The sequence below is a fragment of the Triturus cristatus genome, chromosome 9, assembly GCF_964204655.1.
Source record: "Triturus cristatus chromosome 9, aTriCri1.1, whole genome shotgun sequence".
Lineage (NCBI taxonomy): Eukaryota > Metazoa > Chordata > Amphibia > Caudata > Salamandridae > Triturus > Triturus cristatus.
The window spans coordinates 170,731,095-170,743,739 of NC_140592.1; the positions used below are offsets into that span (position 1 = coordinate 170,731,095).

At 44.2% G+C, this 12,645-nt stretch overlaps 1 protein-coding gene across 10 annotated transcripts in view; it reads left to right on the plus strand.

Annotated features, from left to right (window-relative positions):
• Positions 1-12,645, plus strand: part of SLMAP (sarcolemma associated protein) — a 1,011,035-nt gene that overhangs the window by 713,182 nt on the left and 285,208 nt on the right. For all 10 annotated transcript variants that reach the window (XM_085624675.1, XM_085624673.1, XM_085624676.1 and 7 more), the window contains one exon: positions 4,465-4,524. In XM_085624675.1, the coding sequence (XP_085480801.1) occupies positions 4,465-4,524 (60 nt within the window). The remainder of the gene's footprint in view (positions 1-4,464; positions 4,525-12,645) is intronic.

The following is a 12,645-nucleotide window of genomic DNA, read 5'->3' on the forward strand; positions in this document are numbered from 1 at the left end:
GCTGAGACTTTCATCATCCGCTCTGTGATTGCACAATAAAGCTCCAATAGAATTGCAAAAAGAACTATTGATGGACAGAATGCAGAACAATGTCATACATTCACCCCAGTACAGAGATCTGGGCCTAAATCCATCGTTTTTTTGCTCACCATGCCATTCCAGTTTGGACCCAGCCATATGCAAATCAGTCTTGACCCTGTGCCCAATGGGAACAGTCCAGACCGAACTGCCTGGCCAGGTCCTCCCTGGACTGGAAACAAGCATCCTAGGACCGGTTTCGGGGTTTCACCCCTCTTGAGCCAGGATAGCTTGATTCCAGTGGCATGGAGAGCACGGGACTCACGTATGAGCATACCCGTCCCACTCGGGTGACAAATGCAAAAAGAACTATTGATGGACAGAATGCAGAACAATGTCATACATTCACCCCAGTACAGAGATTTGGGCCTAAATCCATCGTTTTTTTGCTCACCATGCCTTTCCAGTATGAACCCAGCCATACGCAAGATCAGTCTTGACCCTGTGCCCAATGGTTCGGGCTGGACCGTTCCCATGAGGCACAGGATCAAGACTGATTTGCATATGGCCATGTCTGAACTGGGGTGGCGTGGTGAGAAAAATAACGATGGATTAAACCCATATCTGTGACTGGGGGTGAATGTTTTGCCAATGTGCAACATTCCGTCCATCATCTTGTGTGTTTTGCTGTTCGCCCTATGTGGGAAGGGTATGCCCAGACGTGGGTCCCGTGCTCACTATGCCACTGGAGTCAAGCTATGCTGCCTGAAGAGTGGTGAAACCCCGAAACTGGTCCTAGGATGCTTGATTCCGGTCCAGGGAAGACATGGCTTGGCAGTTCGGGCTGGACTGTTCCCATGAGGCACAGGGTCAAGACTGATTTGCATATGGCCATGTCTGAACTGGGGTGGCGTGGTGAGCAAAATAACGATGGATTAAACCCAGATCCGTGACTGGGGGTGAATGTTTTGCCAATGTGCAATATTCCGGCCATCATCTTGTGTGTTTTTCCAATAGGGTTGCAGCAGTTGGTATTTTGAAGCAACCCAGCCAAAAACAAATTGGTAAACATGAAGCTGGCATTGAAGAAGGCATTCACTGAAACGCGTCTGCCAGGTGTTTTCAACATTTATATGCATTCAATCTGCTATGCCAAGTGGTGAATTAAAATCTTACCTTGATGCGACCCAAGCATGTGTCAGACCTGTTTTTCAGTTGCAAAACAGGATTGGAGGTTGGTATCTGTATCTATCTATCTATCTATCTATCTATCTATCTATCTATCTATCTATCTATCTATCTATCTATCTATCTATCTATCTATCTATCTATCTATCTATCTATCTATCTATCTATCTATCTATCTATCTATCTATCTTTATCATGTTATTCTCTTTCACAGGTGCCGTTGGTATCTGTTGTAAGCAAAGCTGTTCTTGTCCTGGCAATACACTTTGTGCGTCCTTCATTCTTTTTCTGTTAAAAAAGAACAAAGCCAAACGTAAGGGGACTCTATTGTTACTTGTTCTAGTATCTTGAGGTTCCTTAGCCCCAAGTTCTGTTTCCTCTCTCTCTCTCTCTTATGTATTTCATAATGACAGCAAGCTCTGTTTTATATGTCCGGTATTCTGTCGCCAGAATGACTCTGTGAATGGTTTGGTCAGTATGACTATCTGGTGATACGTTTCTGTATAATTAAATTGACGCATGTGTGCCGTCGATGTTCCGTTTGGAGTACTCCTATGTGTGGTGTGGAACCGAGGTCTCTCACAGTATTTGTGAGTATTCACATTATATGTGTCTGTCCATCTGTATCTACATATCTCTCCTATGGCATCCACTGTTGTGGATGTTAATTTTGTCCACATTGAATCTAGAATGATCACATTTCCTTCAGGAAATTGTTTTTGCAGATCTCTTATGTGCATGTGTCTATGTATACATGGTTTTGTATATGTTTAGATGGAGGTATATACATATGTACCTACATATGGCTCTCTTATGTCCTCCACCGTTGTGGATGCTCATTTTGTCCGCACTGACTCTGTATTGATGTTCTCATTTCCTTCGGGAAATGGTTTTCGCAGATCCCTAGGATCCTGTACACAGTTCTTCTTATTGCTGTCATTGTCAGAGACGTTATGTTGCCATTGTGCAAATGGCCCTTTTTGGTTATCTGATTTTTCTTTGTTCCTTTCTTAAGGGCGAAGGGTTCATTCCTGCCCTCTAACAAAGAGTTCTTGCCTTTGTTTTTATTTATGATGCTTTTAGAGAGCGGAGTTTCTCATACTAGCCAAGCTCGCTTCTGCAGCTCCCACCTGTTTTGGTCAATCATGGTTGATGGTCTAGTTCTCTTGTAGACCTTGGTCGGACTCAGTCACAGACCCTCCTCCAATGGGGTATAGCTATGGTATCTAATTCTAAATTAAGGAATCTGCGGCTAGATATCTCTATCAGATATAAAAGTTACTTACCTTCGGTAATGCTATATCTAGTAGACACACAGTGTAGCCGCAGATTCCTTAACCCCACCCATCCTCCCCGTTTTGCGAGGGCCTTTTCAGTTTGGGTTCTTACAACACTTATGTCAGTGGTCTCCTTCTCAATCAGTGTTTGGTCTACACAAAATCCTTGACCAAGTCAGAAACCTTTCTCTATGTTTACTGTTGCCTTAACCATCCTTTCCAGGATGTTGGTGGTGGGTGCAAATATGCATGCACACTATTGCACCCTGGTTATTCTCCACTGTGGGCTTTGTCATCCTTCTTCTTTCCTCTATTTGACTCTGATATGGTCAATAGATCGTATTTAGTGTGCATTGCCAAACAGTCACTGTTGTTGCAGGATTGTTGAGATTTACTATAACCTTCATTTCCATTACTGTTTATTCAAAAGAGAGAATGGTTTTGCCCTTATGCGGTGTTCTTTTCTAGGGCGAGAATTTTCCCCTAACCCTTGTTTCAATATAATTTCTGGGGTATTTTCTTCTAAAACCCATTTCTGATGTTAAACATCATTTGTTGTATCTTCTCTTTAAATTCATTCATTAACATGACAAAGTCAAATAGAGGTTTAACACAAAGTCAAATAGCAGGTCATTGGAGTTGCAAATCAATGCAACTAGGCTGAGGCAAATTTCTAACTGTTGTAACTAATGGATATGCCCATCATTCAGATTGTGCATCTTTTAAAATAGGATCAACAGCTGGCTGTAAAAACAATGCTGCGCACATCAGCAATAAGTCAAACATGGCAATCTGGTCATGTAAAATATACATGTGTCCCTTAACTCTGTGCTTCTTTTTCTGCACTCAGTAGGTGCAATCCTGGAACATTTTGCGAATATTTTAGTTACACCTTTTGGGTTTTGGCTTAGCTGCCATCAAAAACCTTAGGTTTCAAGCAATTTAAGGACAAATCTGCCTAAGCCGTGTCTGTAGTGCTTGTGCTCCAGTGACAATTAAGCCAGCACCATGTGCCAGTCCATGCTCCCTAATCTGCCCAGGAGTGGGTTGCTTAGCTTTCATCATTCATAATGAGTCTTTTTTTCCCACCTCTGCCCATCACCAAAGGTACTGTTCGGACTCCCCCCAGAAACAGGTCTTCTAAGTTGGTGTTTCCTGAGAAACAAGAGGTAGTTCTAGGGGGTTACTTCTTGGTATTTCTGGTGTTTTGCCCTGAGCTGCACCCTCAGGGCAGCACTTTCTGCCATTCAACATTACTACTTTTCAACCTTTCCAAAAAATACTTTGGGAATTTATAACCTTTCTCAAAATATTCCAGGACTGGAGTTGGAATACTAAATAAGCCTCCTGGAATATTTGGGCAAAATTTGTTCTTTTGTCAGATATTCAAGGACTGGAGTTAGAAGAATAATGTTGATCTTCCAGTGTCTCCTGTGCCTACTGTTGCCCTGAGGGTGCAATTCAGGGCAAGAAACAAGAATGAGCTTACTTCCTCCTGGAATAATATTGTCATGATTATCTACCCCCAGCCTTTGAAGTGATCCCTTTTTTGACGAAGGAATTTTACAGCTATTTAAGTAGTAGCTGGCGATGGCCAATTAGTCATACCATTAAGCCTTGTTTTGAACATGCTAATGTTTCCTAACATAAGTGGCATTTTTTTTAACACAGCTCAGCTTGTGAGGTTCTTTCTGCAAATCCCCCCCCCCCCCCCCCAAACTGATAGAAACATCTTCTGGAACCATTGTGTCTATTCGATCCTCTGCCATAATCTTAGAAATGTCTTCCTTTGGAATTGTATCTTTGTGAAATGTGAATAACTATAATGAAAATGTTTGTGTCAATTGAAGAATCTGTAGGGCCAGGGTTTCATCAGTGCAAACCTTTATTAAGTGCTCTAAATATTAAAGATGATTGCACTCTGTTCTCTCTCTCTTCTTTATTATGTAGCATATGTTAACACTTTCACTTTCTCTTCTAGACGGTCAAATGGACGAACAGGACTTGAATGAACCTCTGAATAAAGTATCTCATGTGAAAGGTAAATATGTTGTATGATAAGTTTTCGAGTAAAGTTATAAATAGTTACCATTTTCAGTGCAATAGGGAAGGTTATATTTTGTAATTGTCCTTGCATATACCTTAACTAACACAGTTGCTCTGAAAGTGATACCCTGCTCCCAGTGCAGCAACGTGTGTGCATCTCTTCCGTAAGGCCTGCTGAGGTAGGGGCATAATTTTACCAAATCCATAGAGGCCTTTTCTCATCCTTTGGCAATGACTTGCTTCCTGTTAAGTCATTGGGGAGAAAGAGTGTGACATAAGCTGGGAATAAAAATTCTTCAGGGCACACATAGGAAGCTGAATATAGAGGCTAACTGAAGCAGATGGCCATTTTGCCATAACTGCTGTAGTGGGCGATCTATGTATGGCTGCAGATTCAGTTTGTACTAGTCCTGCTGAACTTGCCTTTTGATGTTAAACCGCAGCATTCTCCTAAACCGACCAAGCCTCTGTTGAGTGTCGGAAAAGGTTTTAAAATGGTTTTCCACCTTTCTGGACAACTGAATACCAAGAACAATCTTAGGCTAATTCACCTCTTGCCAATTGGTGACCACCTTAGTTCCAACAATTTTGTCACCCTTTCTATTGAATATGTATGTGACATCATTGGCTACTCTCATTAAAGATTGCTGCAATCAGCTTTTAATAAAATATGATGACACACAATTTTTTTTTAACAGACTCTCAAGCACTTTTGCAATAAGTTTCTCTCGTACTTGAAATACTGGATGTACATGACCTGGTGCAAGATCAGTCTTGATAAATCAGAATGGTCTGCTCAGGTTTGGTCCAGCTCTTTTGCACCTTTTTCCAACTCCAAGTAGCAGTGTAAAACATTTAGGAGTTAAAATAGAATCGCAGCTCAATTTAACATAAAAGTCTTGAGTGTAATTTCTTTCTGCCTCTTTCACATTCAAAAGATCATGCAGGTTCTCCTCGTACTGACAGCAGGTAGTAGAAAGTAGAACAGGTGTTAATGCCTTGATAGGCTGTAGGCAGGATTATTGTCACGCATTATACAAAGGTATAAATAAATGCATCATCTCTACACCAATTACATGCAATACAAAACCAAGCTGCTAGGTCAACTACTTCACCCCCATTTCTGCTACAGCAAAACTAATATTAGCACAATTGCACCAGCTTTTGATCTAAGACAAAATGTCTGTGGATCATCTTCTGTTTTCCTTCCTGAAAAACTGAGCAAATACTGTCTTTTTCACAGTCTTCTATCAGCATAGCACTGGCTCCTCACAGTGCCATACTTTTGAAAATCACTAATTGCGGGACAAGCCTTCTCGGTCATGTGCCCTGAGTGCTAAATTATTTCAGAAAGAGATTCAAGACACTTCTTTTTACCGGATAACACTTTCACCTTTTAGGAGCTCCTTCTATTACAGACAAGAGAATTTTGATAGTAGTAGCACTTTATAGACGTATAGCTTAACATTACATAACATAACATCTTCGTAATTAGCAATATTCTCATTTGGAACGGTGCACAGTTTTTTGCTAGGGTATGCGGCCGTTACAGGTTGGTGCTAGTATATGCTGAGGTGCAGTGGTAAGCATTCCTAGGGGTTGTTTTGCCTTATGCATCACCAGTAACATCAAGGTGCTTGCTTTCACCCACACCTCTCCCTTCACTGTTGTAACTTTTATGGATATCATCTTAATGTATTAGGTTAACCTTTCTGAGAAGAAACAATTAGCTCCTTTCTTACTCCCTCTAGACGCACAGGGATGGGTGAGAGCCTAGGCTTCCTGTGCTGCCATTGCTGTTTGTTTGTATAACTACTGAGCCTGCACTGACTGTAAAAAGAGTTGCAAGTCACAGTTATAACCTGATGTGCCCCCCCTTCACCCCTTACCAGTTACACAATTGCCCCATTGCCTCATTAATGCCAGTCCTCTGGGGTTCCTCCTCTCTTGTTTTATATTTCCTCCAATTCTGAATGTTGGAATATGACAGTTGTGTTTATCTAGCCTATGTAGTTAAGTCTCCTGAAGATTGTTTTAGTGAAATTGTGCACAAACCTATTGTTGATCAGTCATTAATTTTGCCACACTGCATGTGTACTGTTAGGTCGCTTTGCAAAATCTCCAGTTGCAGCGGTTGCAGAATAACCTGTCTAATAAATATATTTTTCTCATGGATACTGCTAACAGCAAAGTTCTCACCTTGTGAATATTCCCCAAGCATCAGCTGGAATCGAGCAGTTCTGCTGTGTGCCGGTAGATGGCAACATGCTGCTTCACACATTATCCAGTGTGCAAGGGAAGATATCTCCCCTAAAACAACGGAGTTTAAACAGTGTAGGGACTGCCACAAACAAACGCCAGTAACGGATCCTCACAAATTCTGTTTGTGATGCCTGCAGTTGGACAACGACTTCAGGGCCTGTGACAACTGTGTTCAGATGAGCCCGAAGGCCTTTGGTGATGTAACGTTTGGCCTCACAGTCTCCTAACACAAAAGAATATATGCTGTGATCGGTCGAAGTCAGAAGGAAGGTCCTGTTCCTGATCTTGAAGTTGTTTCTGTAGCAGATTATTGTTGTGTATTCAGGTGAGTCCAAGAAAAAGTACATAAAGTCGCTTTGGGAATTGGCCCCTCCCTGCCACTCTTGGGTTCCTGAGAGCACATGATGTTATCTCCGTACCTCATGGTCTCGCACCCGATCTCCATCAGAGCGAATTGCAAACTTTTTCCTGGTGCTCCCTGAATTTCCAACTCCGTCAGACACATCACGGCAAGTAGAGGCCTTCAAATAGGCCATGCTGTGTGTGCATGGCACTTTAATGGCTCCCTCTGACATTCCTTTAGGACTCCAAGGATCTGCAGGGCCTCCAGACAGACTCCCACTGTCTGGTCTGCTCATCGCACTATCTGTGCTCCTTGGACCCACTCTCAGTTCAACACCGGCTCCGGTGTTGACTTCAGTTCAGGCGCCATCCCCTGTGCTGTTTCCTTTTGCATGTACAACTATACTGTCAACGTCGGAGGCAGATGTGCAGCTATAGTGCTATCCAGCTCCAAGCAGGCTTCACCTCGACCGAGATAGCATCTGGCTTCTACTGCTACGCAGCTTTTGGGCAACCCTTTAGATTCCGATACTTTGACCGCACTACATGGTAGGTCCCAGACTGTACATAATCATTTTGGCATGGACTCAGATAATGATAACTTTGATGAAGGGGATGCCTGTGTTCCTCAGCATGACAAAGAAAACTGGTATGAAGTTGTTGGCTGGATACTTCCCCAGATACAGGCCTTGACTATTAAGGATGGTTGCGATGTGGCAAAATTTGTAATTTGCTCTAGATAGGACCTAAGCAACTGTTTAAGACAAGCAGTGAGCACTTGTATGGCCCTCCTGGTTGAGGCCTATGGGCTTCTCCCGGGATGTGCAGGCATCCTTAATGGACAAGCCGTTCGATGGCTCATGGCTTTTTGGCAAAAATTGGAACCTTTCAAGGAGAGCTGAGCCACAACATTTTCCTTGGGCCTTTCTGCTCCCATAATATTTCTACTACCAATTTCACCCTCTCAGTGGCCATGGTAGAGGTTTTCAGTTTTGCCAGCACCTGACTCCTGCTCGAGCCCAGCAGACCTTTCATCCTTTTTAATGGCCTGGGTTCTTAGAGACAACATTCAGAACAACAGGGACATCATGCAACTGTCCTCCACCACTCCAGCAACCACAAAACCACTTTACTGTGTCCTTACCGGCACACCGGCACCCTTTCGGAGTCAGGAGCTGATATTTCCTCCAAAGATGGCAGGCATCATGACAGACAAGTGAGTCCTCCAAATTGTTCAGCCTTGTTATGCCTTCCTATTTCTTTCCACTCTGTCATACCTTCCAGCACCATTGTGGTGGCTGACGAAGGACCACCTGTCCAACTTGCTGGATGCAGTGCGGGCCATTTGACCAAGGGGACCATAGAGTGGTTAATGACTGTGGAAGTAGTAACTGGGTGTTACTCCCTCTACATCCTTGTGTTATGTCGATTTGTATGATGCAGTTTATCACCTGTGAGAGTATCCAGACATTGGAGCAGAAGGATGGAGGCCTTCGTCATATTGAAGATCTTCACCTTCTATGCCTTTCTGCGAAAGTACAAATTCAAGATGCTCACTCTTGTCCCGGTCCTGTCTGCGCTAGACCCCAGGGACTGGATGCGGCATTGGACCCACTGGATCCTTATTTTCATATTCTTATCTTGCAGGTCTACAGGTGCCTTCAGTTCAGCGGGCCAGGACCATTTTCAGTTCACAGTGCTCTCTTTTGGGCTCACCAGTGCCCCTTGGGTGTTTTTGAAAGTGATGCCGATTGTCGCAGCAAAAGTGATATCAGTCTTTGCCTACTGCGATGAATGACTGCTGAAGTCAGGCTCAGCTCAAGTAGGCGCCAGCCACCTCCAGACGACAGCGAACCACATAACATCATTTTGACTCATTATCAATGTGCCGAAGTCACTCATGACTCCTTCACAGACACTCCTTTTCTTAGCAGCTATTCTGAATTCTGTACGCTTTTGTGGCTTTCTCATGAACGTAGAGTCTGAGGCATTTGGGCTATGATCCTGATGTTTTCGGACTGGATCTCGGTGTTAATGATGCTGAGGCTCTTGAGCGGTGCTGGCCTCCTGTATCCTGCTGGTCAAACATACAAGATGGCTCTGCTGGCTCTGAAATGGGAACTTGGAGTGGGCTTAACATCAGGGAAATCTGTTGGATTGTTCCCTGAGCTAGGAGGAGACTGCAAAAGATCTGCAGTGATGGTCACTGGATCGTGAATTGGCCAGTGACCGGTCCTCTCCCAACCCCTTCCAAAGTTGATGGTGGTCACGGTTGCATCACTAGTTGGTTGGGGAGGCAAACTGAGAGAAGTGGAGATCCGAGTTCTCAAGTCTCCAGTGGAGACTCAGCTCTGCATCAGTTTGTTGGTATTGATGGTGATCTGCTAGACGTTGAAGGCTTGCACTAGTTGATAAGCTAAATAATGTAGACTGCATTGAACCTCATTGTGAAGATTCTCTTGCACACTAATGTTGCAGGTTTTCTCTCATGTGCCACTGGTACTGTTACTTATTTGATCAAATTGAACAAGCCATTGTAAATATAGACGGAGAGCCAGATATATAACAGTAAATGCTACAAATACTTTCCATATGTTCCATTATTACCTTCCATAGAGGCCCTGTTTCTAGACCGCCCATAAAATATTTAACAGTGCCCCATCACTTCTGCATACTCGCCAACCGACCTATGATCCTAAATCTTCTCACGCCAAGTCAGCATTCTTTAGAATTTAAATCCTCTTGAATCTATCACAAGCATAAGAGGATATACTGGATGAGACTTTTAGCAGTCTGTACCAGTACTCTTTAATTCTTTGGAATGATGTCCATGGACGATTTCTGGGCAGTTACAATGTCAATTTCGTTGGGCTTTCCCCTAGATCGGCTACCTCCTAAAGCCTGGAAAATGTTATCACATCCTCTGTTTCTTTCTCTTTTAACTGTTTGCAGTCAGTCACTGGAAATGGGCCAAGTCCCATGTTTTTGGAAAAGGGAGATAGTAATTCCTCTTCTAAAGAAGTCTACAGCGCATCCATTAGTGCCCAGCATCTACAGACCCATATCTCAGCTGTCCTCAGCAGTCAAAGTCCTGGAAAGATTTGTAAACAAGAAATTACCAGATTACCTGGAATGTCATTCTCCTTTATATAAGTGCAATCTGGCTTCAGGCTGGCTCATGGCACCAGTTCTGAATTAGTGCTGGCTTTGGATGATTTGTGGATGGTGGTGGATCTTAGTCAAATTGCAGCTTCGTTTTTACATGATTTGTCAGCTGCATTTGACATTGTTAATCACTTGAACTTGATTTCAGGGCTTCGGGCAATGTGAATGAGCAGTCAAGCGCTCTGCTGCCTACAATGTTATCTAGATGATAGATCACAAGCCACATTTCTCTCCCTTTTTCGATCTGTTTTTAAAGCAGTTGATCATGGGGTGCCTCAGGGTTCAGCGCTAAGCCCAACCCTTTTTAAGATCTCATTAGATCATATGGCCTCAGTTTCATGACCTAGGTGGATGTTCTGATTCTCACCTTTGACAACTCACATCCAGAGCTATTAGACGCATTCAACAACTGTATAAGGGAGGTCTCCAGTTGGCTAAGCAGCAACTTCTTAAAGTTTAATGGCGATAAACCAGTAATTCTTTAATGCTCCATAAGTCTGTGGTCAGGCTTCCCCTTCATTTCTGACATTGAACAAACATAACTGTCCGAAAGTGATATCTGCCGTACACAATTTAGAAGTTTATTTTGATAACCTATCCCTTAAGGTCCATGTTAACAAGATTGTGGCAACTTTTTTTGCCCTGTTTCATACCTTCTGAAAATGTTTACCCTTTCTACCATCATCTGCAGGAGCACTGGTGGTGCAATGTGGGATACTAAGCAGACTGGATTACTACAATGCTCTATTGCTGGGCTGTGTGAATTTTGTACTCAAGACTGCATGAAGTTCAAGCAGTAGCCACTAAGGTTGCTTTGAATGTGCCCAGACATTCCTCTTCTTCTTGAGCCGTGGCTGAGCTCCACTGGCTCCCACTGAAGGAATGGATCACATTTAAATCACTTTGCATTGTTTTTGGATCAATGCACAATAAAGGTCCCTACTTTCTGCTATGGAAATTTAAGTGATACACACCTGTGTGAAAACTGCACTCATCTGATAGAGACATCTAGTTGCAGATTCCTTACCTTTAAATTTACCCAGGTGTCAGACTGGATCTGGAAGATTTTTGCACAAGCAGTACTCCTGCGCGCCAATAAGTGGCCTCGATTGGCTCTGCGTGGCATTGTCCGTGCCAAAAGTGATGTCTTCGTCACCTTTATAGACGCCCCCTCATCGCGCTGATGTCAGTTCTCTTCTTGCCGCCCCAATTAGCACTGATCTTGAGAAAGAGCTACCCCTCTGCCGGTTCTTCCCAGATTTTTTTCGATGTTTTGTTGAGACTTTTGGGAGGAAATACTTCCTCCTGGTGTGTAGTGGGATCTCTTTGAGGAAGACAAGTTGTGAACCGGTGGCATCACACCATGTTGGTCACGGACCCACACTTTGTGTTTGTGGTGTCTTGAGCGTGACCATGACTGTCGTGCTTGGCCTGCCGGGTCATGGCTACAAAGGCTTTGAGGGAGCGGTCACTAAAGCTGCTAGTAGCCGAGCAGGGGACACCACGTTGCACGACTCCTCAAAGATCCTGATCGAGAAGGAGGTCGTGGGACCGCTCCAGGAGCCCCCAGTAGGCGTCTTTCCATTCCTCGGCCATTCAGGGAAGAAGCATAAGAAATGCAAGAAGTCTACTTACTCTCGTGCGTCGGCCAATGTGACAAAGGCGTATTGACGTTCGAGGCATGGTTCTTCTGAAAAGTTACCAGGGGCGACTCCGAGCCTCCCGCCTTTTCCATAAGCTGCTGCGACCCCCTCGCCCCCACTAAAGTAAGAACATTTTACGAGGCCATGCGCAGTGTTTGAGTGACCCAACCCCTCAGGCGCACCTTCGGGACCTTTAGGTTCTGCTCCACTGTCTCCGGCCTCGGTACCGCTGGGCCCCGATTAGTACTGTCCTGGATCTGGACCGGCGCCGGTCGTGCCACAGCAAACTTCTCCGACACCGATGCGCCCGATGCCAGCTCCATTCTGACACCCTATGACACGAGTCGGAGCCGCGTCAACCAACGCCATTGCCTGTGCTAATAGGATCCCTTCGTCCTAGGTCGGAGCCAGAGCCATTTTCTGAAGGGCTAACCATGGGAGGGGTTACTGGACCCTTTAGAATACCAGTAAGTAGGTGATATGGACTGGTATGAAGAACTCTGGGATGCCAGAGGTCTGGACACAGCCCCAGACACTGATATGCTTTCTCTTCCTTCTGTGGCTACGAAGGAGGCAGCGTCTTATTCCATAAAGCAGCTGAAATCCTAGATCTCGAGTTGCCCTCCGTGACAGTCAAGACTAACATCCTGATGCAAGTGCTATAACCGGGAGCTTCTGCTTCCGGTCCCCTGCTTCCTTTTAAT